The 26,946-nt window shown below is 46.6% G+C and overlaps 2 protein-coding genes across 3 annotated transcripts; both read right to left on the bottom strand.

Annotated features, from left to right (window-relative positions):
* Positions 1-13: 13 nt before the first annotated feature.
* Positions 14-8,304, bottom strand: zc3h11a (zinc finger CCCH-type containing 11A). 2 transcript variants are annotated; one of them, XM_080494950.1, is made up of 17 exons: positions 7,906-8,304; positions 6,521-6,592; positions 6,187-6,322; positions 5,985-6,104; positions 5,768-5,891; positions 5,497-5,685; positions 5,358-5,423; positions 5,100-5,273; positions 4,316-4,396; positions 4,126-4,221; positions 3,975-4,037; positions 3,358-3,858; positions 3,192-3,265; positions 2,492-2,915; positions 2,228-2,385; positions 1,968-2,140; positions 14-1,772 (listed from the first exon to the last, which is right to left on the bottom strand). In XM_080494950.1, the coding sequence occupies exons 3-17, from the start codon at positions 6,238-6,240 to the stop codon at positions 1,559-1,561; spliced, it is 2,511 nt and encodes an 836-aa protein (XP_080351076.1). In that variant the 5' UTR covers positions 6,241-6,322; positions 6,521-6,592; positions 7,906-8,304; the 3' UTR covers positions 14-1,558. The 2 variants fall into 2 exon arrangements, with proteins under 2 accessions (XP_080351076.1, XP_080351075.1); XM_080494949.1 differs by having other exon boundaries at positions 6,521-8,304.
* Positions 8,305-11,690: 3,386 nt separating this feature from the next.
* pdrg1 (p53 and DNA-damage regulated 1) lies at positions 11,691-16,444 on the bottom strand. The gene is made up of 5 exons (XM_080495542.1): positions 16,353-16,444; positions 15,010-15,085; positions 14,740-14,814; positions 14,577-14,657; positions 11,691-11,971 (listed from the first exon to the last, which is right to left on the bottom strand). The coding sequence occupies exons 1-5, from the start codon at positions 16,434-16,436 to the stop codon at positions 11,889-11,891; spliced, it is 399 nt and encodes a 132-aa protein (XP_080351668.1). The 5' UTR covers positions 16,437-16,444; the 3' UTR covers positions 11,691-11,888.
* Between the last annotated feature and the right edge of the window lie 10,502 nt (positions 16,445-26,946).

Here is a 26,946-nt window from a genome sequence, read left to right as displayed (position 1 = left end):
GTGATAGTTTGACTTTTATTTGGCAAAAATCACTTGTTATTGCAAACGGATCACGCCGTCGCCAGGTGCAGCCATTTCTCACCCCGAGAGCGCCGACGATAGTATGTGAAGACTGCAGCTACGAGTTTCTTCCCGATTCGTTGTTGCCTGTTCAGGTCAGTGACGCACTGCGTCTTACCTGGAGAACATGCACTGTGATTGGACAGCGTCAAGTGATTCCTCGGGAATCCGTCGGGGAAACTCCTCGCCGTTCGCCAAATCTTTCACTCCCGTCAACATTCAGATAGTCCCCAGAACGTTTTAAAACCCACTAGAATTCAACACAAAATCACGTATTTTTCATTATTTTGCCTTTCTAATCCCGAAGTCTCATAACTATTTATGATTCAGAAAAACATTGACTGAGCAGGAAGTGGAGGAGGAACACGATTTGATTTGTTAACATAATAAAGATGCGTGACACACATTTACCATGTCATTAAAAAATGTATATGGATAAAAAGTGACTAACACAATAAATAAGGTGTGGCAGTAGGTAGTAGTGTGGTCGTAGGGTGTGACGGCTCCAATCTTCACACTATCAAATGTATTTCAGACCAACACAACAAACAGCTCAGAAGTCAGCCTCAAATAAACACTGTGGGAGTTCATTCAACTCTGGGCAAAGTTGAAATATATATTATTGTTCCTTCAGATTGAAGAGTATAAAGAGACACACCTTCCCTGAACGTGTCATTGAGATATCTTGATTATTAAACTACAAGTGTTTTTAAAGGTATAGTAGAGGATTTTCTTCTTCCGGGTGGATCATCAAAATAACTGGTCCTCCCAATTGTCAATCATTCTGGTGATATATGACGTAAGCCCGTCGTACGTGCTCGTCCCTGCGCGCAGCTCACTCCACACGGTTCTCATCATGCCGGTGGCCGACCCCACGCATTATTCTCGGACATTTTTACACAGTTTCACCCCCTCTGGTGCAAATCTTCTTGTAAAGTGAGCTTATGTGAGCGATGCCGACTTATGACTTGTAAACAGAGCGTGCACGAGAACAACTGGGCTCGTGCACGTCTCTCGCACGCGTTTTAGTAGGCGTTCCGTCTCGGGAGCAGGTACAGCATTGCGCATGCGCATTTTTTTCAAACGGTGGAGAGGGCGGTTCTTTCCTAAAATTCCTGAAAATCCTCCTGTATACCTTTAAGTAACAAGTTATGTTGGTTGAATTCATACATTGACCAAGATTATATGTTTCCATTAAGCTTTGGGCAAGTACTACTTTTTTTCTTTTCTTTTCATTTTCCCCTTAACTGAGTACCGAACCGAACCGTGACTTCTGTACCGAGGTACATACCGACCTGATGTCTGTGTACCGCTACACCCCTACTGGCTGGAGTCTCAAAGAAGTTGAAGTTTAGAAACCAGAATGAGTCCCGGTGTGACCTTCTGTCAGCCAGCTGGGATTGTCTCTGGACTCTGTGATCCAACGGAGTGATGGATGGAAGGATGAGGGGGGGGGGGGGGGGGGGGGGGGGGGAGGGGGAGGGGCTCCAGGCAGTTCTTAGCTGTCAATCATGTCCGACAGCTCCTGCAGCAGGTCGTCTTCTCCGACGCTGAGGTCCATGTAGCCGTCCATGTGGTCGTCGGTGAACTCGTTGATGAGGTCGTCAAAGTCGTCTACGGCTGAAGAAGAGGAGGCGGCGGTGGAGGCGGAGCGAGACGCTTCTATGGTGGGTCTCCTGGACTTTGGCCGAGTGGGAGACTTGAGGACCGGACTGGAAAAAACACAAAGCCTCTGAGTGACGACGCAGTATGAAAGGAGTCGGAGAGCTTAAAGTATCTTGTTTTTAAAATGGCCCTATGCCTAATGTACAATCTCTCCATCTATCTGTAGGAGTGGTGGGCCGCCATTCCTAAATCCAAAATCTAAGTCAGATTTCCTTTGTATGGCGCAGGTGTTGGACTGGTACCTCTGGGGGACGGCAGCTGGCTGCTTCTCCTGACTCTGACTCTTCCTGCAGATGGAGACGGTCTGGAGCTTCTTCCTCAGCGGGCCGGAGGCGGAGCCAGCCTCCAGCAGGCTGCTGGGACTGCCAGGTACAGCAGAGCTCGGCTGGGCCTCGCCACTGAAGGACTCCACAACCTGACAACACCACAAGAGCGTTTGATGAGAAACCTGCTGCACTGATACACAGGAAAGACAATAAGAAAAGGAAGTGTGTGGCCCGACCTGAGAGTTCCTGCATGCCGTCTCCGTCTCGGTGGAGGAGCTGTTCAGAGGTTTCACTGCAGCCACAGCAGATCGTTTGGCTCCTTTCCTCTTCGGCCCCGGCTTCAGCTGCACCGCAGGCTTCATGACCGACGGCTTCACGTTCAGTTTGGGTCGCACTGGACAATAAAAGCACAGTTGAGCTCATGTTTTTCATTCAGCTGACGATTAGTCGCTACACTGAAAGTGTTGTGTCTTTCTCACAGAAGTGGTAGAAAAGGTTACCTTTGGTTTCTGCAGAGTGCTTGGTCGTGATGTCTGGAGCTCCTGCAGGAGGATCCTGAGGAGCAGGTCTGGGCTGAACACAGTTCCTCGGGGTCTTGCTTTGGGACTTGGCGTCGGGCGTCTGTGGAGAAGACTTGAGCTTCACCGGGACCGAGGCAGCAGCTGCTGACGGCGAAGCGCTCTCTGATTGGACAGCAGGTTGATAAACGGGGCTCTTCTGGGGGGATTCTGGGACCAGAGCTGTAGAGGCTCTTGCTGATGAAACGGGGATTTTAGCAGGAAGCTTCCTCTTGAGAGAAGCAGCAGGAGTCTTGTTCTGAGGAGAGTCCTCACCCGCTGCACCTTCAGTTTGCTCCTTCTGCTTTTTCATGCGTTTCTCTTGCATGATCTCCTCGAAGCTCTTTACCTTCACCATGACAGTGGCCTGAAGGACAGACAATCACATTCTACATTAGTAGGTCAGTACTGAACACGTTTCCTAACTCTGATTGTTTCTGCTGTTTTAAATCTTCCAGCAGGATTTCTACCATGAAAAGGACAAGAGGGGTGAACTTTAGAAGGAGTGAGTAAGATGATTCATGGTGTTATTGACACTGAGACTTTGTGATTTCAGTTAAAACACCAGGAGTGAGGTCACAACATTGAGGATGAACTTTTGACATGATGAACTTCATGTGGCTGAGCTTTTGTCTGATCGTACCTCTAAAGGAGCAGCTGCAGGTTTCACTGGCTTCACCGTCTCTCCAGCAGTCTTCTCTGCTGTCGCCTTGCCTGCTACACAACGAGGAGGATGAAAGTTAAAAAGCTGCACACCAAGTCAGAGTGAGGGTTCTTCAAGTCGACGGCCTCTGCACAGTGACACTTACTTTGGCCTGGCAGCTTGTGGAGGCGCAGTAACAGCGGCTTCTTGACTGGTTCCTCTTTGGAGGCAGAGCTCTTCATGACGTCGAGCTCTGCAGCCTGCTGGACCTGCAGTCTTTCTGCCTTCTCTCTCCGGATCTCCTCCAGAGTCTTGACCCTGATCTCCCCCACGCCTGCGTTCTCCTGAGGTGCTGCTGGTTCCCATGGCTCCTGGTTCTCCGTGGTGCTTTTGGCCTTCTTTGGGCTGGAGCTCTGGTTCGGTTCCTCCTCCTGCCTCTTCCTCTGGGCCAGGCGGGCTTTAGAGACGGTGTTGACGTTGCTGATGGACGAGTCTTTGACGGTGATGGAGCGCTTGTTTAGCTTGGGACCTTTGACCGAGCTGGTTCTGGGTAGAGTGATTTCTGGAGTTGGTAACAACGCAGGAAGCCTCTGATGCTGAGCCTTCTCCTGTCTGATCTCCTCCAGGGTTTTAATGTGAATCTGCTCTGGAGCTTCACTTGTATCAGCTGTAAGACAATAGAGGATGTTTCTGTGAGGGATGTGAGTCCACACGCACGCACACACACACACGCACACACACACACACACTAACGCACACAGTGTAGCTGCTCGGACTCCTTACCTGGCTGAGCAGGAGCAGCGTGAACAGAAAACAGGCCAAGTCTCTCCTTCATAGTTTTCAATACTGAAGACAGAAGAAAAAATACCAAGACACCGTGAGAAAATCATAATGAGTTCAGAGTTAAATCTTGCAGAGTTTGTCCCATCCTCACCTTGCTTAGGAGGCTCTGACGGGAGATCCATGTCCACCACTCCACCCAGTCGCTGTGCCAGACTCCTCTTCAGGGAATGACCTTCTCCGTTCACATCTAAAGCAGAGACACATCATGAGCACCTCATGTCTTCTCCGTTATCACGACAGGGAGCAGTGGAATCAGATCTGGAATCAGACTGTCATGTTACCAGTGGTGGGAATTTTCCGTCCAAGTCTTGCAGTGACGCTGCCTCTTGGTCTCCCGGCTTCTTCCATCGAAAATGATGGGACTGCGTTCAGAGAGAGAAGGAGTTTTAAATGACTTCAACAAGATCAGGGCTGTCAACTCAGCAGTCTGGGGCCAAAACCGGCTGATGTGAGGGTCCACTCAGGACCAGGATGCTAACAAACGTCATTTTTATCATGAAAATGTATTCTCATTGTGGAAAATTGTGACTGAACTACTTAACGGTTCTTTTCATAAAGAGTCATTGGTGCAAGATACGGATTACTACATTAAAAATAAGCTAAACATATTATTTAAAAATTCCCTTTTGAAAAACAGAATCAGAAGTGTTTTTGGCCAGGTCGGTTTAACATGAGGAATTTGACTTTGGTATGAAGAAACAGTGCACGCTCAGTACAAGTGAAAAGCTTAAAAAATAACAACAGACAGAAATATAAACAGTAATTAGAGACTAATATGTACAGGAGCTAAATAAGACAGTGGATGACATTGTTAGTGGATAAGTAGTGCAAGTGATAATGAGCGACATGAGGTAGTGACTATTTACAATATAGAATGGTGTAGCTGGGCATGAACAATAAGTCATATACATAATAGATAAAGCCACAGATTGTTCCACGTGATTCCTGCAGCAGCAGGTCTGACATTCTGTGAAACTCCAAGCTTTAAATGACATTGATACCAATGGATGGATGAATAGGTAGAATGTGAGAGGGATTATTAAGTTGTTCATGAAGATATTCTACCATCTCTGGACTCGTAGAGGGCTGGCCGGAACGACGACTGGACGTTTTCCTTCTCTCCGTTGGCCGGAGCGTCTGCGCTCTGGAAGGAGTAACCAGCTCTCCTCATGCTGGCCTTCAGGGCTCTCCGGAGCCGGATCTCCTCCAGGGTTCTCGCTCCAGAGTTCAGGGAATCATCTGCACACATACAATCATGACTCAGAGGTCCCACACCGACCTGGGGACAGAGAAGTCTCCACTTCAGTGTGTCCTCAGTCTCACCTGACTTGTGGAGCTTTCTGGGAGAAGCACCGAGCCTGCCATCTTCTCCGTCCTCTGAGAACTGATCTGGAACAGAAGCTTCATGAGCATTGAGAGTCCAGGGAACATCCTGCAGGATAAGAGAGACGAAGGAGCTCACCATCTTCATCCTCGTCGTCGTCTGCAGGGTTGATCACCACCGGGGGGTGTGTGGGGCTGGGCACCAGCTCCTGAGTTTCTGCCTTGATGACGCCTCTGAGCTGTGGGTTGGCTGCGGTGGGGAGGGGTGCGGGTGGAGGAGGTGCCGGCTCCTCCTGCTGCTGCTGCTGCTCCTCCATCCAGTTCACACCTGCAACATTACGGCGGTTATTCCTGCTGTTTTTCGCCATTTGGAGCTTCAAGGTGTTTATTCAAAATAAACTCAAGCTTACTTTTACTTGGCGGGTTGAACTCGCCCTCGTTGCAGCGCGGCTTTTGATGAAAGAAGACACAGTGTGGCTTCTGACACCCGGCCGCCTGTTTCTCCCAGTAACACGGGATCTCCTTTCGATTTTTCTGTTGGGAGCAGGGGAGACGGACACGTTGTAAAATAACCTCTACTCGATGTCCGACTGATGTTTGTGTGCAAATGATCTCCAAAAGGCTTACTCGGATCTCCATGTGGCGAAACTTGCACACTTCTCTGAAGCAGCGTCCCTCCAGCCAGAGGCTGCAGACTGTCTCGTTCCCCATCGCTGCCTCACAGTGTCTGAATGGACAGCTGTCTCCCTGCATGATCAACCACAGTTAAGACTCTTCCATTGGCTCACTGACCAACCGCTGAGTGTGTATGAACAGGAAGCTGTCTCACTTTAGTGCAGGTAGAATAGTAGAAGAAGTAGCAGTCGTCTCCGTGGCCCGTCATCGTTCTGCTGGCGTGACTTTAGTGGCGCTGTGAAGAAGTTCTGGACCTTAAACCCAACAGCTGATTTTCTTTAGGACTCTCCCTGATGACAGTAAACAAACACATTTTTCACACATGGAGGCAATTGTACATCTAATTCCAAGAAAACTCAGGAGTACTTTATCAAGGTCAATATGAAAGATTCACAGGCAGGTCAACCTGTACGTTTTAAACCAACACGGAGTAGTGAGTGAAAGTAAACAGGTGAAATGATGCGTCTTTAGTTTGGATCCACTTTTACCTGAGGGGTCTGAAGAGCAGTGTCCCTCCTGCGTGCACTGCTGCTGGGATGTCTCCGTGAAGGTATGGAGTCCTAAAGAACACTTGATCCGTGAGATTAGAGGAAAAGTGGGGTGGGTTTCCCAGAGACACTCGTCTTCCTACGACATCTCTTTTACGAGAGGCCTTTATTCCCAGAAGACCGTTAAATATTACTGATGGCGAAGCAATAAAGTCCTTTGGAAGTTTCCTTTCCTTTCTTTCTTTCTTTTTTTTTTTTTAATGATGGGGCTATCAATTGACATTAATTTCTGAAGGGGACAAGAAACGCCAGACCAAAAAAAAAAAAAAGGTGGGGTGCTCAAATTGATGTGGGAAAAAGTAGACAAAGGTGAAAAAAAGAAGAAAAAAGAAAACTCCTCAGCTTCCTCTTGGGCTCGATGGCCCAAGATTGGACCCGATATTCAGGCTTCAAACAAATTTTCAGCAGAGTGCTGAAGAGAAAAAAAAAAATCTTGTGCCAACGGGGGGAGAGATCCAGGTCCAGACTCCAAAAGAAGGCCAAAGAGATGCTTTTAAACCTACAACAAATCTCAGGGGACTGAAAGGTTTGGTTAAAGACAGACAGACCAAGAGAAACAGCAGACAAACACATTTACAGTGTGGCATTATCCTTTTCTTTTAGTTTCTTAATGTGTCTTAATGAGTTCAACAGCTTCAGTGTTCGTCTTAACAAACAGAAACATTCATTCGTAACTCTAAAACAAGCAGACTGGCAAAAAAACTACTGAAAACCAATGTTACAAACTTCTATTGCATGGATCTGTTGCTGTTTCAATCAGGATCGTTTCTCCTCCTAAATTCTGGAGCAAAAACACTCCTTATCGTCATTCAAATGTACTTCATGACTGCACGAAGAGTCTCTGAAATTGTCTTGGGCAATAAAAAGAACAAAGAAAGTTGTTTTAAGCGTCAGGAGCAACGTCAGGTCACAGACCGGTGCACTGGCTTCACTACAACAGTCACAAATCAAGGAAATATGAAGAAGCAACCTGGTACACGATGAATCTGAACACAATCCTGTCACTAAAGAGTGATGGTGACACACCGGTCTGAGGTTCATGGTGTATTACTGTGAAACCAGCCTGTGGCTCAGCAGTCGATGGAGCCCTGTGGTTCAGGTCACTGCTGCTGGTCCAGTCCCAACTGAAGCACCTCTGCTGGGTGAAACCATGGCCTGCTCACACCAGCAACCACATGCAACCAGTCTACTCTTCATTTTCTCTTTCCAGTCAGTCACCAGTCTGTATGTGAAGCAGCAGCTCTGCGACATTCCCTCCCAGATCACATGAACAAATCGAGTGTTTGGTCAAAGTTTGACACCCAACGAAACAGTCTCATACTTACTGTTCAGAGAAAGTAGCACAATGCTAGGTCGCGGCGACGTAAGGGGGGAAAAAAAATCACAATTCACGTAAGAACCTGACTAATGAGACTCCTTAAAAAAAAAAAAAAACTACTGTTTTGACCGTGTTACTGCTTTAAAAATGACAGTATCAGAGTCTGGAGTTATTTCAGCTCCGACATAACAAAGGCCTACTCGGAGCTCCGCTTCCTCTCGACCAAACTCTGAACCACGGTCGTTACAGTAACTAGCCTTAAATTCAGTTTCACCTCATGACACTACAGCGGAGCGCCTATTATCACGTTAGCGATATATGCAGAGTTCATTACCAGTTTGAAACTTCAAAACGGCACTTGGAAAATAGTAAACACGCGAAACACCGTCCGGAAGGACTTCTTCTTCTTGTTCTTCTGCTGCTGCTGCTGCTTCTTCTTCTTCTTCTGTTTAGGGCGGTTGGGAAACTATGAATTGGTGCGTTACCGCCACCTACTGGTGTGGAGCTGGAAATGGCTTGCAGTTTTTTGCCAGGCTTGATGAGCGTGCCAAATTTGAGCTTGTTTAAAGGGTCAAATATGGGCTCAAAGAGGTGCCAGGAGTAAAAAAAACGAAGAAGAAGAAGAAGAAGAAGAAGAAGAAGAAGAAGAAGAAGAAGAAGAAGAAGAAGAAACATTACAAATACAACAGGGTGCTGCAGGGCCACTGGAAGTAATTTTGAACAAGGGGTGCTGTGAAAAAATAAAATTTTTTTGGGACAAACAACTTATGAGCCTATAGGGCTATTTAAAATACAGTTTAAAAATAAATACATTTATTGAAATTCACTACTTTATTGTCATATACACTTCAGTGCACAGATCCAAGGCGTGTAATGCAAAGTCATCATCAGTTCTCAGATGAATATATGGACTATTAATTAAACTTCCCAATAATGCTATAGCAAGTCAATAGATTTGGTCAGCTGACATGAACCTGAGTCACTGCACCATCTACGTTTACGTCACACCACTCAATTAGCTCTAAAATCCTTTTATGCACACCACAAGGAAACAATCTGACTATTGAAGCACATTATTGAACAGCTCTCCACTTCCATTACGCAAAGAACACATGCACAAAATAAGACTTTCCCTCTCCATCTCCAACCTTTTAATGCAAACCACAAGGAAATAATGTCCGACTAAACGTTATTTAACGACTCTCCGCATCCATTACAGACAGAACACATGATCAAAATAACACACTCCATCTCAATCCCCACCACTTTGTAAAAATATTATAGTGTGACCAGGGGCTGACCGGCCCAAAATATTAGCGCTTGACTGAATGAAGCACTGATTTTTGATTGCAAAGACTAAATCTGACAAAGAGGTCAAAGACACAACATGTGCAGCAGCAGCAGCACAAACCAGCCTGATTTATCAAAGCAAATCAAGGAGACGAGCAAAAACAAATTCAACAATAAACAGCAACACAGTAGCAGCAGATATAAGAATCATAATGGCCCCAATGAACAACATCCCTGTTAACTTACCTCTTCAGGCTCTTCCTTGTTTCCCTGGCTGAGAGTCTTTGATGAGGATGGGAACCCAGCAGACATCAGACCGTTTGTCATTGTCTCTGGCTATCGGACTGGAGTCGAGGGCTTTAATTATGTAAAGAGCACGGCGTACATTGTCCATACCGTATCTTGATTTTACAAATCCGGCCAGATCTGGGTTTATTGTTTTAGGCAGAATGTTTTCCAGCCTCCGAGCCAAGAGCTTTATAATAATTTTATAATCCACATTAAGGACACTGATGGGCCTAAATGAAGAACAGTTTAAGGTTTTTTTTTAATCCTTTGTCAGGATAAGATTAATGGAGGCGTATGCCGCCTCCTCAGATATCGTTAATGGTGGGCATAAGAACTGGGTGAATGTCTGGCCAAAATTTTAGATCAAATTCCAGTGGGAAGCCTTTGGCACCCGGCCACTTCCGGTTTGGCATTGACTTTTGGCATCGATTGAGTTTTGGCCCTAATCGCCCCTCTCTGCACTGTACAAAGATTTATGAAAATCCAAAAATGTACTACTGATAACCACCGGGTCACAAGAGACATCCCCATTCTGTGTTGTTATCATGTTCATTGAGAGATCATCGTCACATTCTTCATCAAAAAGCATTACACACTCTTTATTGTCCACTTGTTTGACCATATTTGAGTTACTGTCTAGCATTTTGGGGAAATACATAATGACGAACATCCAACCATTATTCATAACGCAGGAAAGAGCCTTCAGACTGATACACGACACAGGATACAGAGAACACACTAATGGATTATTCCTAAAAACACCAGGTTTTTTACAGAAAGAAGGGGATTATAATTTAAGAGGAAAACTACATTTCAAGGTGCAATATGCTAGAACAAGACTCAAAAGGATGAGTATAACAATAGCAGGGGTTAAATTACGGAACTGCCTAAAGGATGAAATAAAATAAAGTGCCAACATAAAACAGTTTAATAAACTTTGTAAATCATGTGTCGTTAGTAAGTATAAAAAAGAAGAGCAAAACTTTTACCGAGGACAGCTATAATATATAATATGAATATAATGGGATGCAATTTGTGAATGTGTAATAAACATAATAAAAGGTTTTATTAATCAAGATATTGCCACTGTATATTTAATCAAAATTTGTGTTAACCAGTATAATATTGATGTACATCTCATGTTCATGTGTATGTATATGTGTGTACGTATGTATATCCTTGATTTGAATGTATAAACTGCATATATGAAAGTTGTGCAAAATATATATTGAATGTATATCGTAAAAAAATTGGAATACAAGCTAAATCATTTTCTGTATGTGATATTGTCAAGAACCTTGTTTTGTTGTGATGGGGTAGATAGACTGTACATACGCTTTGCTTCAACCTACACTCTTTCAGCTGAAGAATTACACAATTGATTATTTGTTTTGTATTGTTTTGTTGTGAAGATGGACGAAATAAAAATTCAAAATCAAATTAGGCAGATTGGACATAAGCGACACACTTCAGGTGTCATTGTCTCCCATCGCCCCTCGACGGCACCGTGTCGTTGTAGAGAAACAAGCCCAGGGCTCAGTGATTTGTATTTTTCCTGTACTTTACATTTGTTTTGTGTTGTATCTTATTTTGAAGGCATGTTTAAGTGTTGCATAAAGACCAGAGAGTGTTAGGGGGCAGAGAGGATGTTACACTTGTTTTGTTGTTGGCACATGTCAGGAGTTAGTTACAGTACAAGTAGTGGTTTCATGTTTAGTATTATATTTACAAAATAACAGTTTTTGTGTTGGTCGCATCATTTTATTTTGTTGTATTTGTCCGCCACACCTTAATGGCCGGTCCGTGAAAATATGGTCTGACATTAAACCAAAAAAGGTTGGGGACATACAAGAGATCCAAATAATGAGATTAAAAAAAGGAATAAGTGTGACGGTAGACTGTAACAACAGAGACGAGAGAAGAAAGAAAAAAGGCATAAAGAAGAGAAAGAAAGAGTTGAGTCCCTGGGGAATGTCCCAGGAGCTTCACAGCTTCCGTTTCTTCAGGTCACGTCAGTGATGATAAGAATAAACACTTCTTTATAAAACACATACAAGTTGGGTTTACATTGCAGAAATCTGGTTTTGTGTACAACAAATTCATCACGTTTAACTTTTATCTCCTGAAACACGAGCGGCTCCTTTTAGGTTCAGTCCCACAGTGTAAGAGTGAATTCAGTCTGGACAGGACAGGAAGTGACGACACTCAACGACAGACAAATCTCAATGTTTAATGTGCTCATAGACTAACGTGAACCACAACGACCCTTTAACAACGGGAGATTCACTTTGTACAGAAACAAGAAGAAAACCTGTAAAACCAAACAGTCCATCCTGTTTCTGCCGTCCCGTCCTGTTCCAGTCCTGCTGGTCTGTTCCGGGGCGTCTTCCTGCCGTGACAGCCGAGGGCCTGTCATCTCTTCAGCAGGCTGTTCACTGATCGCAGCTCTTCAGACGACAGCGGAGACAAACTGTATCCTCTTAACTCAGGTTTCCCTACAAAATAAAAAAAAAACACGTCAAGTTGGCTTCTAACGAACCTCCGTCATCATCACAGAACCAGGTTCTAGTTCTGGTCCAGGTCCAGACTTGGCAGCAGTTCTTTGTCTTTCCACCACCAAAGCCTATCAGGGCTAAACGGGTGCTAAACTGGCGTCACGTCGTTACAGAGCCAGAGCGGAGTCTGACACGTCATCAGCTGGGGGCGGAGTTATCTCTGGAGTGATTGTTACCTGCAAGGTGGAAGAGAGGCTGAACCAGCTTTCTGAAACCGACAGTGAACACGGAGCCCCGGAGTGGTTATAGAGAAAATAATAATAACGCCTGGGACCATTTAATAAGTTGCTCCTTGAAGTTAATAAGACGGGAACAAGATCATTTAATCCGCGGCTCTGGAGCTGCAGAGCTCCTCTCGTTTGCTGCGTCGGATAAATAATCTAGATGCAGTTTCCCATTGTTGTTTTTTTTACGGTTTTCATGGTAACATGATTGTGACGAACTTCACTTCCAGGTCTTGTTTCACATTCTGACCACAGGCTGAGGTCTGCATGAGGCTGCGTAGTGAAAAGCTCCACTATTATTTTCTACGCTACAGAACTTTATAATGAAGCGACACTTTTAGTTCATCAGCAACTAAAAAACAAACTACATACTGCTGTAAGTGAAAGCTGGATATTTTAACCATAAAATGAGTCTTTTAATGGCTTCATGTGAAAGAGAACTTTAATCAGTGTGTTTATGTAGGTTTCCATTCTAAACGGCTGTAGAGCTGCGTTCTATCATTCTACACCTCCATTCCTCCTGATGATGAATCATCTGATTCAGACAATCTAGAAATAAAGTGAAAGGAGCAGAAATTCACTATGTAAGGCCCAAATGTTGAAAAATAAGACTCAAGCTCATTCAGGCAGTTTGTTTCTCTCTCTGGCCACTAGGGGCTCCGGACTGAAACAAGACCAATAGAGCGACGAGGAGACTCAATGTTTTCTGTCTCTTTGGTCTGAATCCGAGGTTCAGGACAGACTAGATGACGAGACCTGGACCAGACCATGAATACAGTCCGTCTCCTGGTTCTTCTAGGAGCACTGTCAGTGCTGATCAGTGACGGATCACGTTTTAGAGTGACGTAATGACGTAGCTCTCACTTGACTCTGTTAACGGTGGAAAAAGAACCGGTTCTTTAGCGGTGCTCATTTAAGAACCGGCCCTGAACTAGAACCTGATTCTTTCTGCTGGAAAAGCCCCATGAGAGTCACACCTTGCAGCTGGTTCAGTATATAGCAGTCAGCTGGTTCAGTATTTAGCAGGATGAGTCAGCTGGTTCAGTATTTAGCAGTCAGCTGGTTCAGTATTTAGCAGGATGAGTCAGCTGGTTCAGTATTTAGCAGTCAGCTGGTTCAGTATTTAGCAGGATGTGAGTCAGCTGGTTCAGTATTTAGCAGGATGTGGGTCAGCTGGTTCAGTATTTAGCAGGCAGCTGGTTCAGTATTTAGCAGGATGTGAGTCAGCTGGTTCAGTATTTAGCAGGATGTGGGTCAGCTGGTTCAGTATTTAGCAGGATGTGAGTCAGCTGGTTCAGTATTTAGCAGGCAGCTGGTTCAGTATTTAGCAGTCAGCTGGTTCAGTATTCTGCAGGATGTGAGTCAGCTGGTTCAGTATTTAGCAGGATGTGAGTCAGCTGGTTCAGTATTTAGCAGGCAGCTGGTTCAGTATTTAGCAGTCAGCTGGTTCAGTATTTAGCAGGCAGCTGGTTCAGTATTTAGCAGGATGCGAATCAGCCGGTTCAGTATTTAGCAGTAAGCTGGTTCAGTATTTAGCAGGATGTGAGTCAGCTGGTTCAGTATTTAGCAGTCACCTAGTTCAGTATTTAGCAGGATGAGTCAGCTGGTTCAATATTTAGCAGTCAGCTGGTTCAGTATTTAGCAGGATGCGAATCAGCCGGTTCAGTATTTAGCAGCAAGCTGGTTCAGTATTTAGCAGGATGTGAGTCAGCTGGTTCAGTATTTAGCAGGCAGCTGGTTCAGTATTTAGCAGGATGCGAATCAGCCGGTTCAGTATTTAGCAGTCAGCTGGTTCAGTATTTAGCAAGATGTGAGTCAGCTGGTTCAGTATTTAGCAGGATGTGAGTCAGCTGGTTCAGTATTTAGCAGTCAGCTGGTTCAATATTTAGCAGGATGCGAATCAGCCGGTTCAGTATTTAGCAGTCAGCTGGTTCAGTATTTGGCAGTGAGCTGGTTCAGTATTTAGCAGGATGTGAGTCAGCTGGTTCATTATTTAGCAGGATGTGAGTCAGCTGGTTCAGTATTTAGCAGTCAGCTGGTTCAGTATTTAGCAGTCAGCTGGTCAGTATTTAGCAGTCAGCTGGTTCAGTATTTAGCAGGATGTGAGTCAGCCAATTCAGTATTTAGCAGTCAGCTGGTTCAGTATTTGGCAGTGAGCTGGTTCAGTATTTAGCAGGATGTGAGTCAGCTGGTTCATTATTTAGCAGGATGTGAGTCAGCTGGTTCAGTATTTAGCGGTGAGCTGGTTCAGTATTTAGCAGTCAGCTGGTTCAGTACTTAGCAGTGAGCTGGTCCAGTATTTAGCAGGATGTGAGTCAGACCTTGAAGCTGGTTCAGACGGTTGACTTTGGCCTTCAGCTCTGTGTGCAGGGTGTTGATCTGCTGCTCCAGCTGCTGCTGGTCTACCGGGGAGATCAGAGGACACAGACGTTCAGGAGTCACACAAACATGAAGTAGTTGAAATGTACGAGGTGAAATCTGCACCTTTCTCGATCATCTCTCTTGCTTTGGACTTGGGGAATTTGACGAAGACATTTCCAAAGCAGACCTTCACTTTCTCTGCAAACGTCAGCAGAGGTTGTGTTTATAATTACAGCAGCACCGATCAGACAACAGCACACCCTGGGTCGTGTCAAGGTGTTCCTCACATGAGGGTTTGTCTGGAAGATTGTGTGACAATGTGTGGATTCGTAAACAACGGCAGAGTTGTGAAGTTGTTTGTTGGAGCAGCGCCCCCTGGGAGGTGTTCCTCACCTGAATCTGCCAGCTCCTGTTTCAGTGAGTTCAGAGCCTCGCGGGTCCTGTTTCTCCTGGCGTCCAGGTCCACGATCTGGAACAGCAACACGACATGACCACCTGAGAGGCGTGGCGACGCCGCGGTGTGGTCATGTGGGAACAACATCCCACCAAGACCCGTCACTCTGGCCGTGTTCACACCTTCACCGTGCGCTCTCGTGTGAGTGTTGACATATTCAGCCAATCAGAGTGAGTCCAACTAGGGATGGGCTTTTTTTTTTTTTGGTAATGAAATAACGATTTTATCACGTCTTTTTCCCCATAGATTTTTAAGTTTGTGAACAGTGTGACAAATCATTCCCCGATGTAAAACAGCCCCAACACACAAAATAAGTGTCCAGTTTGTTCTGTTCTGTGGGAAACGGGTCCTCTCACCCTGTCACCCTGAGAGTTTGACGGTCTAACCTCTCACCCTGTCACCCTGACAGTTTGATGGTCTAACCTCTCACCCTGTCACCCTGAGAGTTTGACGGTCTAACCTCTCACCCTGTCACCCTGAGAGTTTGACGGTCTAACCTCTCACCCTGTCACCCTGAGAGTTTGACGGTCTAACCTCTCACCCTGTCACCCTGACAGTTTGACGGTCTAACCTGTCACCCTGTCACCCTGAGAGGTTGACGGTCTAACCTCTCATCCTGTCACTCTGAGAGTTTGACGGTCTAACCTCTCACCCTGTCATTCTGAGAGTTTGACTGTCTCACCTCTCATCCTGTCACCCTGACAGTTTGACGGTCTAACCTGTCACCCTAAGAGTTTGACGGTCAAACCTCTCACCCTGTCACCCTGAGAGTTTGACGGTCTAACCTCTCATCCTGTCATTCTGAGAGTTTGACTGTCTCACCTCTCATCCTGTCACCCTGACAGTTTGACGGTCTAACCTGTCACCCTAAGAGTTTGACGGTCAAACCTCTCACCCTGTCACCCTGAGAGTTTGACGGTCTAACCTCTCATCCTGTCATTCTGAGAGTTTGACTGTCTCACCTCTCATCCTGTCACCCTGACAGTTTGACGGTCAAACCTCTCACCCTGTCACTCTGAGAGTTTAACGGTCTAACCTCTCACCCTGTCACCCTGAAAGGTTGACTGTCTCACCTCTCACCCTGAGAGTTTGACGGTCTAACCTCTCATCCTGTCATTCTGACAGTTTGACTCACTCCGTCACCCCGGAAGTTCACGGTCTCACCTCACCCCTTCACCCCGGAGGTTCACGGTCTCACCTCACCCCGTCACCCCGGAGGTTCACGGTAAATTCATCCTATCAGAGCGACCAGGTGTGACGATGATCAATAAGAGGAGCTGACCTGCTGCTTGGTGGTCAGGACGTCCTCCGCTGCTTCCTCAACCTCCGACAGACGATCCAGCAAGTGCTGAGAGACGGCCGCCATGTCTGCTGTGTCGCTTCAAAACACGTCCGACCGGAAACAACTACTGAAGAATAGTTCCGTTTTCAACACACGGAGGGGGGAAGCCCCTGGCTGCGGGGCTGATCACCCAGATAGATAGATAGATAGATAGATAGATAGATAGATGAAATGACCAATCAATCTGTTTCTTCTTCATTTAATCATTAATTGATAAGCAATACCATCTGTCAGTATTAACGCTTATATTTTTAATGTGTGAAGGTTCGGATAGTGACAATGATGATGATGATGATGATATTTGGATTTTGCCTTCCAGTAGAGACAGAAGTGCTGGAGAAGCAGGGTGACCCGTCCAAAATAGCATAATAATGATATTATAACACTTCCCCTGAAAATAGGAGGGACGTGTTATAAATAGTAGAGTCACTAAGTTTTATAAATAGACAATTTAGATGCATGTGCATCCAAATAGTCCCTCCTATCTCCTTTCCTAGCCACTTCTCCTTAACCCTGAAAGTGTTTACGCTGCAGCCATGATAAGGAGCGTTGGAATTCACACTAGGCTAAGGAAAAGAGGCTCAATGCTTCCTTTAGAGCACATGTGTCGAACTCCGGTCCTCAAGGGCCGCAGCCCTGCACGATTTGTACGTCTCCCTGCTTCCACACAGCTGATTGCAATGAGCAGCTCGTTATCTGGCTTTGTGCTGAATGTGGTGATGAACCATCAGGACATTCAGGGGAGGGAGACGTGGAAAACGTGCAGAGCCTCGGCCCTCGAGGATCTGAGTTTGACACCCCTGCTTTAGAGCCTCCTTTAGCCTAGGAAACATTGATGCTTCCTTTAGCCTAGAAAACACTGATGCTTCCTTTAGCCTAGAAAACACTGATGCTTCCTTTAGAGCCTCCTGTAGCCTAGGGAACACTGATGCTTCCTTTAGCTTAGGAAACACTGATGCTTCCTTTAGAGCCTCCTTTAGCCTAGGAAACACTGATGCTTCCTTTAGAACCTCCTTTAGCCTAGGAAACACTGATGCTTCCTTTACCAAAGGAGACCAGCTCATGCTGCCCCACAATTCCCTGTAGAAACCTGTAGAAACAACATTTAAAGGGCCGGTTCATCCAGATGTTCCGGGAAACTCAGGATGAGTGAAAAGGAGCAGATCATGTCAGTTACCAAAGAAATAATCTGCTGGAACAACTTGAAACACTCTAGAAACCAGATCTCAACTTGTAATGTTCTGGATGTTGTAACACCAACACAGTAAGGTTTTTATGCAGCCTATTCTCACTTTGATTGGTTCTTTACTCACCTGCAGCAGTTTACCTTTAGTTCCTCTTTTCCCTTGATTTACATTCACACCTTGTGATATTTGACATTATATCAGTGGTGAGAGCTGCAGGGGGAAGTGAGACAAATGCACTTTTGTAGTACATTTACGTAAAATTGTAGTTTTTAGTTTTTCATCGCGCAGACGTCACTAACCTTCAGCGCTGTCAGATTATTAATACGCCACCTCATGGAAGTGCGGTATGATTGTCAAAACAATGTGATTGCCTTTCCTTAATTCCGTAAGGAAGCCCCCTAACACCTTTCCTTAACCTCGTGGATGACGTCACGGGTTAAGGAAAAGTGGATAGGAAAGGAAATAGGACCGACTATTGGGACACACCCTGGTCTGGATACGTTCGTGATGAAGTGGGCGGTGCTACAATACATACGGGTGATTCACGCGTATTTAGACTTGAATCAGTATTTGTTCTCCGACGACTGATGTCTCTGGTCAATGGGGGCGGAGCCTGCACCGGAAGCGACCACATAGTGGAGGTCTGCAGCCAGGTCGTCTATTGTGTTGTTGCTGCGCGCAGACGCGCCTCTCGCGCGCACCTCAGCGGCTCACGTCGCGGCGCGTCCTGCAGCATCCCTCCGTGTTTTCACAACCGGTGGTCTTCCGGCCGCTTCGAGGCTCGAGCGCGACTCTGCATGTGAGTCCTGCACCGAAATGGGACGACGGGAGACCCGGAGGAGGACCCCGGACCAGCTGGACCAGCAGACCCGGAGGACGCCGGACCAGCTGGACCAGCTGGACCAGCACACAGTCTGCAGTCCTGATCACATCCCTGACAGGGTGAGGGACTGAGAAAACACACACACACACACACACACACACACACACACACACACACACACACACACACACACACACACACACACACACACACACACACACACACACACACACACACACACACACACACACAGTTGTGATGGAATGTGTTTGAAGCAGTTTTCTTGCAGGATTAGATTTAATCTTCTAAACATTCAGTGAAATAAAGTCCGACGCACAAACGTGAGGATGCGCCAACTGAATGGTTTGTAAAACTGTAGTAACACGTTGTAAAATGTGTGTTTGTAAAAGTGTAATAACCAGGGGCAGGTGGGATTCAGCGCCACCTGGTGTCATCAGAAATGACTGCATGCAAAGTATGTTATTTAAGATTATGTACAATATTTTCTTGTCTGTGAATAAAACGCCCTCCTGAAGTGCACGTGAGGACTGTGAGGACTGTCCTCCCTGGTTCCTGGTCTCATCCTGTCGCTTCAGGTTGTGTTTTCTCCTGATGCAGACTGATGGTTACATGAGCGAGTCGCCCCTCCCTCACCATGTAGTGTGTATTGATGGCACTTAACTGTAAGTGCACACGCTCACGCTGTGGCGGAGTTCCTTTAGATCACGTGACTCTGATGCCAAGTGGAACTTGGAGCCAGAAACCCTAATAACAAAGTCATGTAGAAGCTACGAGCTGATTGGCTGATTGGTCACTAATACCAGCTTGTGAGCAGCAGTTAAGAATTAACATGAACAAGGTCGATTAGTTACTGGAGTTTGAAACTGAAAGTAACTACTAGTAAACTGAGTGACGTGTTGTTAAAAACCTTTCAAGTATCTCATAACAGAGTAACCTTGCTGGCTGGTAGTAGAATGTTCTGATATGCAACAGTAGACACAGGTTCGATTCCCAAACTCAACGTATTTATTTATTTTTTTATTTTCTGATCGGCTATTTCCAGTGCACAACTTTTTCCAAGGGATCAGCACTTTGTCATAATGTTGTGGCTAAAAAGTTGTGCATCAACTTTACTTTGGCATTCAGTGGCCTGAAATAAAATCTTGCCCCGCCAAATATATATATATTATATATATATATGTAGATAAACATCACTGGTAATAACTAATGACATCTTTTGAAACGTGTGTTTACAAAAGTGTAATAACATGCTGTGAAATGTTAAAAATGTGATAAACCTGAGCATAAGCTGGATGATAAACCTGATGATTAACTGGATGATAAACTGGATGATAAACCTGATGTGTCCTTTGTGTAACTGTGTGTTTGTACTTTCAGAAGCAGAGAAGAAAACAAAAGTATCGTTCTTCTTCTCAACAAGGAAAAACTCCTCGTGTCAGGTGACTGTTGTGTTGTGTTGTGGTGGTGTTGTGTTCTGTTTTGGTCATATTGTGATGCGTTGTTGAGTTGTTGCATTGTGGTGTTGTGTCATGTTGTGTTGTATTGTTGTTGTGTTGTGTTTTTGCATTGTTGTGTTGTGTAGCGTTGTGGTCGTGTCCAGAGGTCTGTACTACGACGCTGGATTTCCTCCTAATGAGGTAACTGAGAGGATCAACTCTGGGTTTTCTGTACCATGACGCTCGCTCACTTCTCACCAGGATAAACCACCGTGGTAACTTAGGCTGAATGTGGAACCTGCTCCGGAGCAGGTTGTGTTCAAGATAAACGGTCAGAGCTCCGCCTCCTGGCCAATCAGATCTCTTGGTAAATGACCTGCCCATTCTTTAATGATGGTGTTTGGTGGTCGGGTTCAGCACTGAGCTGCAGCGGAGATAAATCCATTAACAGCGATCTTTTTGACATAATAAGATCAATTATTGTCACTGAGGCTTTGAAGGATGTTTTTGTTCTTGACTCCAGGTCTGTTTATCTCCACGAGGGTTGATCTGTGATGATGAGGTTAATGATCACACCTGACAGAACTGCGTCAACATGGATTTATGAAACCAGAACTACTCTTGTCGTCGAGGTGATGAATTAATGGGGTCTGCTCAATTAATCGAATTTTAATCGTGATTTTGGCTCCCGATGATCTCAGAATTCCTCTGCAGGAGGAAAAAGGATGATGATGTAGAGCCGATGAACGGGAGTCGTTCAGCAAGGAACTCCAAACTTTATCCTCTATTAATCCACACTTCTCAGTTACTCTTCTTTTCTCTCATCTCTCCAACATGAGAGCGCAGTGTAACACCAAAATACTACCGACCGGAAACGCCGCCTCTCTACAAAATAAAGTTCCCCACTGTGGTGATCAGTTAAGGCCATAACTCATCTAGTTACTGTGGGGTGGTGGGGAACTTTATTTTGTAGAGAGGAAGTAGTTTTGTTGTTACACAGTATGTGCTCTGTTGGAGAGATGAGAGACAAAAGAGAGAAAATCAAAAGCGTTTCTGAGAAGTGAGTTTGAATAGAGAATAAATGCCTCCGACTCCCGTTCCTCGGCTCGACACCACCACTATTTTATTTTGGAACAATGTATCAAAGTATTTATGTTGGACTTATTTATCGAAGTACATCTATCTCTTATTGTATTTAATTTATTTCTTGTTTTCAAAAGATTGAGTGCAGTACAACAGTTATTGTTTAACTGCTACATTACAAGATATTTTTATATATTTGACAGGAGTCGTTTTTTTAAACATGTTCAATAAATGCTGTTCCAAATTCAAAGACATAATCATGTAAATAATTGTGATTTCAATATTGCCCAAAATAATCATGAATATGATTTTTTTCCATAATCAAGCAGCCCTAGAATTGATGTTCCAACACAAAAAACTCACGCAAACGAAACTCAGCCTCAAAACAACTGGATGTGAAATCTAACCTAAAAACAGTAAGGAAGTTCATCCCGACACATTTCAGCTGGAATAAAGTGAAACTGACTGATCACTGTGCCGCACGTTTATATCGCAGATTAATTTCTATCACATAATCTGATCAGTCCAACGTTAACAGATCAGGACTGTTGTGGCTTTGGCTGCAGCCGCAGTGTTGCTTTTAGCTGCTGGATGTGTTTTAATTCTTCATTTTATCAGAGAATAATCACTCCTTCAGTCATCTGTAAGCTGCTCTGCAGGAGTTCTCCGTGTGTGACTGGTCAGACGCTGCAAACTCCGCCCCTTTCATGTGACTGTACACGTCGGTCTGGGTTGAACCAGAGAGTTGACAACCTGCTTCGCAGTAACACACATCTGGATAAATCAACCCAGGAAACAGGGAGATCCTGGATATGTTGATCACGCTTTGTAGTACAGGCCAGAGGTCGTGTTGTGTTGTGGCCATATTACGTTGTGGCCATGTTGTGTGGTCATGTTCTGGTGTTGTGTTGTTGTCATGTTGTGTTGTGTTTTTGCATTGTGTTGTTGTGTCATGTGTCGTTCCTCTGCTGCAGCTCTCTGGGCTCCTCGGTGTCTTCGTGTCGTCCGGACGTCCTGACGGAGTCCAGGCCTCGGCTGAAGCTCCACAAACTCTCAGGTGGAAACCATAAGACATCCAACGTCACCCAGTATTATCCAGCGCCATCTAACTTTATCCAACGTCATCCAACATAATCTAACATTATCCAACGTCATCCAACATCTAGTATAATCCAACATCGGCCAACGTCATGTAACATCATCCAATGTCATCCAGTGTCATCCAACATTATCCAATGTCATCCAACATTATCCAATGTCATCCAACATCTAATATAATCCAACATCGGCCAACGTCATGTAACATCATCCACTATCATCCAACATTATCCGATGTCATCCAACATCTAATATAATCCAACATCGGCCAACATCATGTTACATCATCCAACATAATCTAACATTATCCAACGTCATCCAACATCTAATATAATCCAACATCGGCCAACGTCATGTTACATCATCCAACATAATCTAACATTATCCAACGTCATCCAACATCTAATATAATCCAACATCGGCCAACATCATGTAGCATCATCCAATGTCATCCAGTGTCATCCAACATTATCCAATGTCATCCAACGTCACTTCACAATACTTATCTAACGTTATCCAACACTGTCCAGCGTCATTCAGCATTATCCAACATTATCCCAGAGTTATGCAATGTCATCCAACATTATCCAACATCATCCAACATTATCCAAACATTACCCAACGTCATACAATATCTAACATTATCCAACATCATCCAACATTAGGAGGTTTTCCTGAGTGGTAGAGGTCCAGAAGGAAAGGAGGTGAAGCAGCTCCTTCAGTATCAGTGAATCAGAACCGAGTTCAGCTTCGACCTTCTGGTCTCATGATGCGTGAGATGAACTTCCCCAACGTGTTCTCCAGGTTGTGAAGGCAGCAGACACCCAGCAGCTCCTCCTCGCCGCCGCCCGTCCAGCTCCGGTTCTGAGCCGCTGCAGGGACCCTCGGTGGGGACAGAGGCCGGACGACTGAGCCGCCAGGCGGAGGAGGACAGCGGTACCGACCTGTCTGATGGTGAGAAAGGCCCTCCGTCACCCTCCAGCCGTGTTCCTCCACAGCTCCACCTCAGACCAGACGACCCGGAGAACCAGGACCTTCCTTCCCGCAGTCACAGGACCAGAGGGCAGAACCGTCCAGACTTCCTCTTCCCGGACTTTCTCCCTCCGCCTTTTAACTCCTGGAGCCTGAGCCAGCTGGCACTTTTCTACAACGTGGAGGGCCGTGGTTCTCCTGGGCTGCGACCCGTGGGTTCTTTGGAGCGGTACCTGGAAAGGCTCCTGCAGCTGGAGTGGCACCAGGTCCTGACCGTCCAGGAGGAGACCGGCACATCGCTTTCATCCAGCTGCCACCGGCCGGCTGCCGCCGCCTCCTCGCGCCTCAGCTCCCCCAAGTGCATCCTCCAATGTCAGCGCGGCTTCCCACTCTCCTTCCTGTCCGGCCTGGCCGCCGGACACTCGGCCGCCGGCCACAGGGCGCCGCTCTCCGGCGGCGCGTGCGTCCCGTGCCCGAGCCGCCCCTCCTCATGGAGCACGCCGTGCTGCCGCTCTGCGCACGCCCGTCACTGCAGACTGAGCCCCATGCTGGGGGGCAGCAGCGCCATGGTGTCCCTCCCCAGGAGGAGCTACAGCGAGAGCCGGGTTCCCCCCCCCGGCCCGCCGAGGGTCACCAGCCCTGTGAGGACCAGCAGCCACCTGAGGAGGATGCAGGCTTCAGGAAACCAACGTAACCTGGTCCACAGTGCTCCCAGCAGGGCTCCGCCCACTGCCAGGGAGCACAACCACTGCCTGCACCTGCTGGACTTCCAGGCTCCGCCCACTGCCAGGGAGCACAACCACGGCCTGCGCCCGCTGGACTTCCAGGCTCCGCCCACTGCCAGGGAGCACAACCACTGCCTGCACCTGCTGGACTTCCAGGCTCCGCCCACTGCCAGGGAGCACAACCACGGCCTGCGCCCGCTGGACTTCCAGGCTCCGCCCACTGCCAGGGAGCACAACCACTGCCTGCACCCGCTGGACGGCAGGGCGGGGGGGCGCCGGTGGAGGAGCGGCTCCGAGCAGAGGAGGACTGGAGTGGACAGGAAACCAAATGGATCAGGGAGAAGACGAAGCAACTCTGAGTGCAGGACAGGAGGAGGAGGGGGAGGAAGAGGAGGAGGAGGACGAGGAGGAGGAGGAGGAGGAGGAGGAGGAGGACACTGCAGGAGGACAGCTGAGTTCAAGCTCTCAGAAATCAAACCCGATGCCGTTGCTGCAATAAAAGACAATTTGCCCGTTTCCAAACCGGCCCTGGTACCGGTACTGACAGCCAGCAGGGCCAAACATGTGGACTTTGTTACGTAACAGCAGTTCTGTTGTTGTTCTGTAGAATTTGATGCTCATCATGAATGTTCTGTATTTTTTTTTATTTTTAATTGAAATGAGTCTTCAACACTTTGAGCAACATTTTCCATGAACTGTCCTCACTCAGTGATAATTGATCTGAACTGTGGGGATCGGCTGTTTCCATGACGATTCTGTTGAACTGAGCACCAGTGTATGTTCACTATATTCACCATTCAGTGAAAAGACCAACTATTCAAAAGTCTGAATATATGCTTTTCTATTGTTTTAATGAACCTGTGACGTACAAGTGACGAGAGTTAATAATTTGATGTAGTTTCTGAGAAGCATTCAGGCGATGAGCACACTGTCACAATCAAAGAAGCAGAAAATGTTCTAGAAAATAAACACAAAAGGGGATTAATTAATACAAAAAAAAACAAAACCTAAGGACTCTTTCTCAAAGGACTGAGTCCAAACACAACCAGACTGGCTGCCACTGCAACATCTCTCCAGCAGAGGGAGCCACCAGCCAGAACAGCTGCATGCAGGGGGTGTGAGGGCCAGTTCTCTGCTCTGATGTTCTCCGAATACCAGGTGCTGTACTGTCAGTACTTACTGATGCCAGGTACTACTACTGCCAGTACTTACTGATACCAGGTGCTATACTGTCAGTACGTACTGATACCAGGTACTACTACTGCCAGTACTTACTGATACCAGGTACTACTACATCCAGTACTTACTGATACCAGGTACTACTACTGTCAGTACATACTGATACCAGGTACTACTACTGCCAGTACTTACTGATACCAGGTACTACTACATCCAGTACTTACTGATACCAGGTACTACGACTACCAGTACTTACTGATACCAGGTAATACTACTGCCAGAACTTACTGATACCAGGTACTACTACTGCCAGTACTTACTGATACCAGGTACTACTACATCCAGTACTTACTGATACCAGGTACTACTGCTGTCAGTACTGATACCCAGTGTTGTGCTCGGTACTGAAAAATAGTAACTAGTTACAGACAGAAATCCCATCTCCTGTAGTTCTACTCATTTTACTCCATGAGCTCCATCACTTCATGACTCCACCACTGCAACGGCCTCGCTACGTCTTTCTACGTCCTCAATGAACTCCAGAACATCCACAACTCTGCTGCCTGCCTTCTCCCCGAGTCCAACTCCTGTGATCACATCACCCTGTCCTCCAGAACCTCCACCCTGTCCCCCCAAACCTCCACCCTGTCCTCCCAAACCTCCACCCTGTCCTCCAGAACCTCCACCCTGTCCCCCCAAACCTCCACCCTGTCCCCCAAACCCCCACCCTGTCCTCCAGAACCCCCACCCTGTCCCACCAAACCTCCACCCTGTCCCCCAAACCTCCACCCTGCCCTCCAGAACCCCACCCCACCCCCCAAGCCTCCACCCTGTCCCCAAACCCCCACCCTGTCCCCCCAAACCTCCACCCTGTCCTCCCAAACCTCCACCCTGTCCTCCAGAACCTCCACCCTGTCCCCAAACCTCCACCCTGTCCCCCCAAACCTCCACCCTGTCCTCCCAAACCTCCACCCTGTCCTCCAGAACCTCCACCCTGTCCTCCAGAACCTCCACCCTGTCCCCCCAAACCTCCACCCTGTCCCCCAAACCTCCACCCTGTCCTCCAGAACCCCCACCCTGTCCCACCAAACCTCCACCCTGTCCCCCAAACCTCCACCCTGTCCTCCAGAACCCCACCCCACCCCCCCAAGCCTCCATCCTGTCCCCAAACCCCCACCCTGTCCCCCCAAACCGCCACTCTGTCCTCCAGAACCCCCACCCTGTCCCCCCAAACCCTCACCCTGTCCCCCAAACCTCCACCCTGTCCTCCAGAAACCCCACTCTGTCCCCCCAAACCTCCACCCTGTCCTCCAGAACCTCCACCCTGTCCTCCAGAACCCCCACCCTGTCCTAGGGTTGTATGTACAGCAGCATGTACATGAGGCAGTGAGGTGTGGACCGGACCAAACCGTGGGTGTGGTTTGCAGGTGACTGTTTACTGGCGATGGTCAAATGAAGCTTCATGAACCAATGTCTTTATTTAATCACACAGACGGGTTTTGTTTCGGGAGCCGCAGCATGTGCTCTTTACCGGACCACCGTGTGGGAAGATTACATTACATTACAGTGTATTATTTTACAGTAAAGTAGATGAACCTTTATTAGTCACACAAGTGAGAGTTGTCAGTGCGGCAGCAGCAGCATGGTGTACACCAGGGGTCACCAGGTCACCGCCAAGGACCACAGGAGTCGCCCGCAAGACTGTTCTAAAAATAGCACAACAAACAAGAGAACTGCAACTCGTCAGAAGCTTCTGGGTCTGAAAGGAGCCGCCATCGCCTCTCTCCCCCTCCTCACTCATGTCGTCTTTTTCGCATCACTTATTCAGCTGCCGTGGTCCAGTGGTTATGATTCCTACCTGCTGTGTGGCGAGACCAAGGTTCCCACTTTATTTAGATTTGTTTAGTTCATTTTAAACACATTTTTGTTTTGTTTGACCGTATGGTCAGTGGTTGTGGGGGAACACCCGCTAAAATACTTAAGGATGTGGAGATTAAGATTCTTCATTAC

Source organism: Blennius ocellaris (genome assembly GCF_963422515.1).
Source record: "Blennius ocellaris genome assembly, chromosome: 4".
Classification (NCBI taxonomy): domain Eukaryota; kingdom Metazoa; phylum Chordata; class Actinopteri; order Blenniiformes; family Blenniidae; genus Blennius; species Blennius ocellaris.
This window is presented reverse-complemented; position numbering and strand designations above follow the sequence as displayed.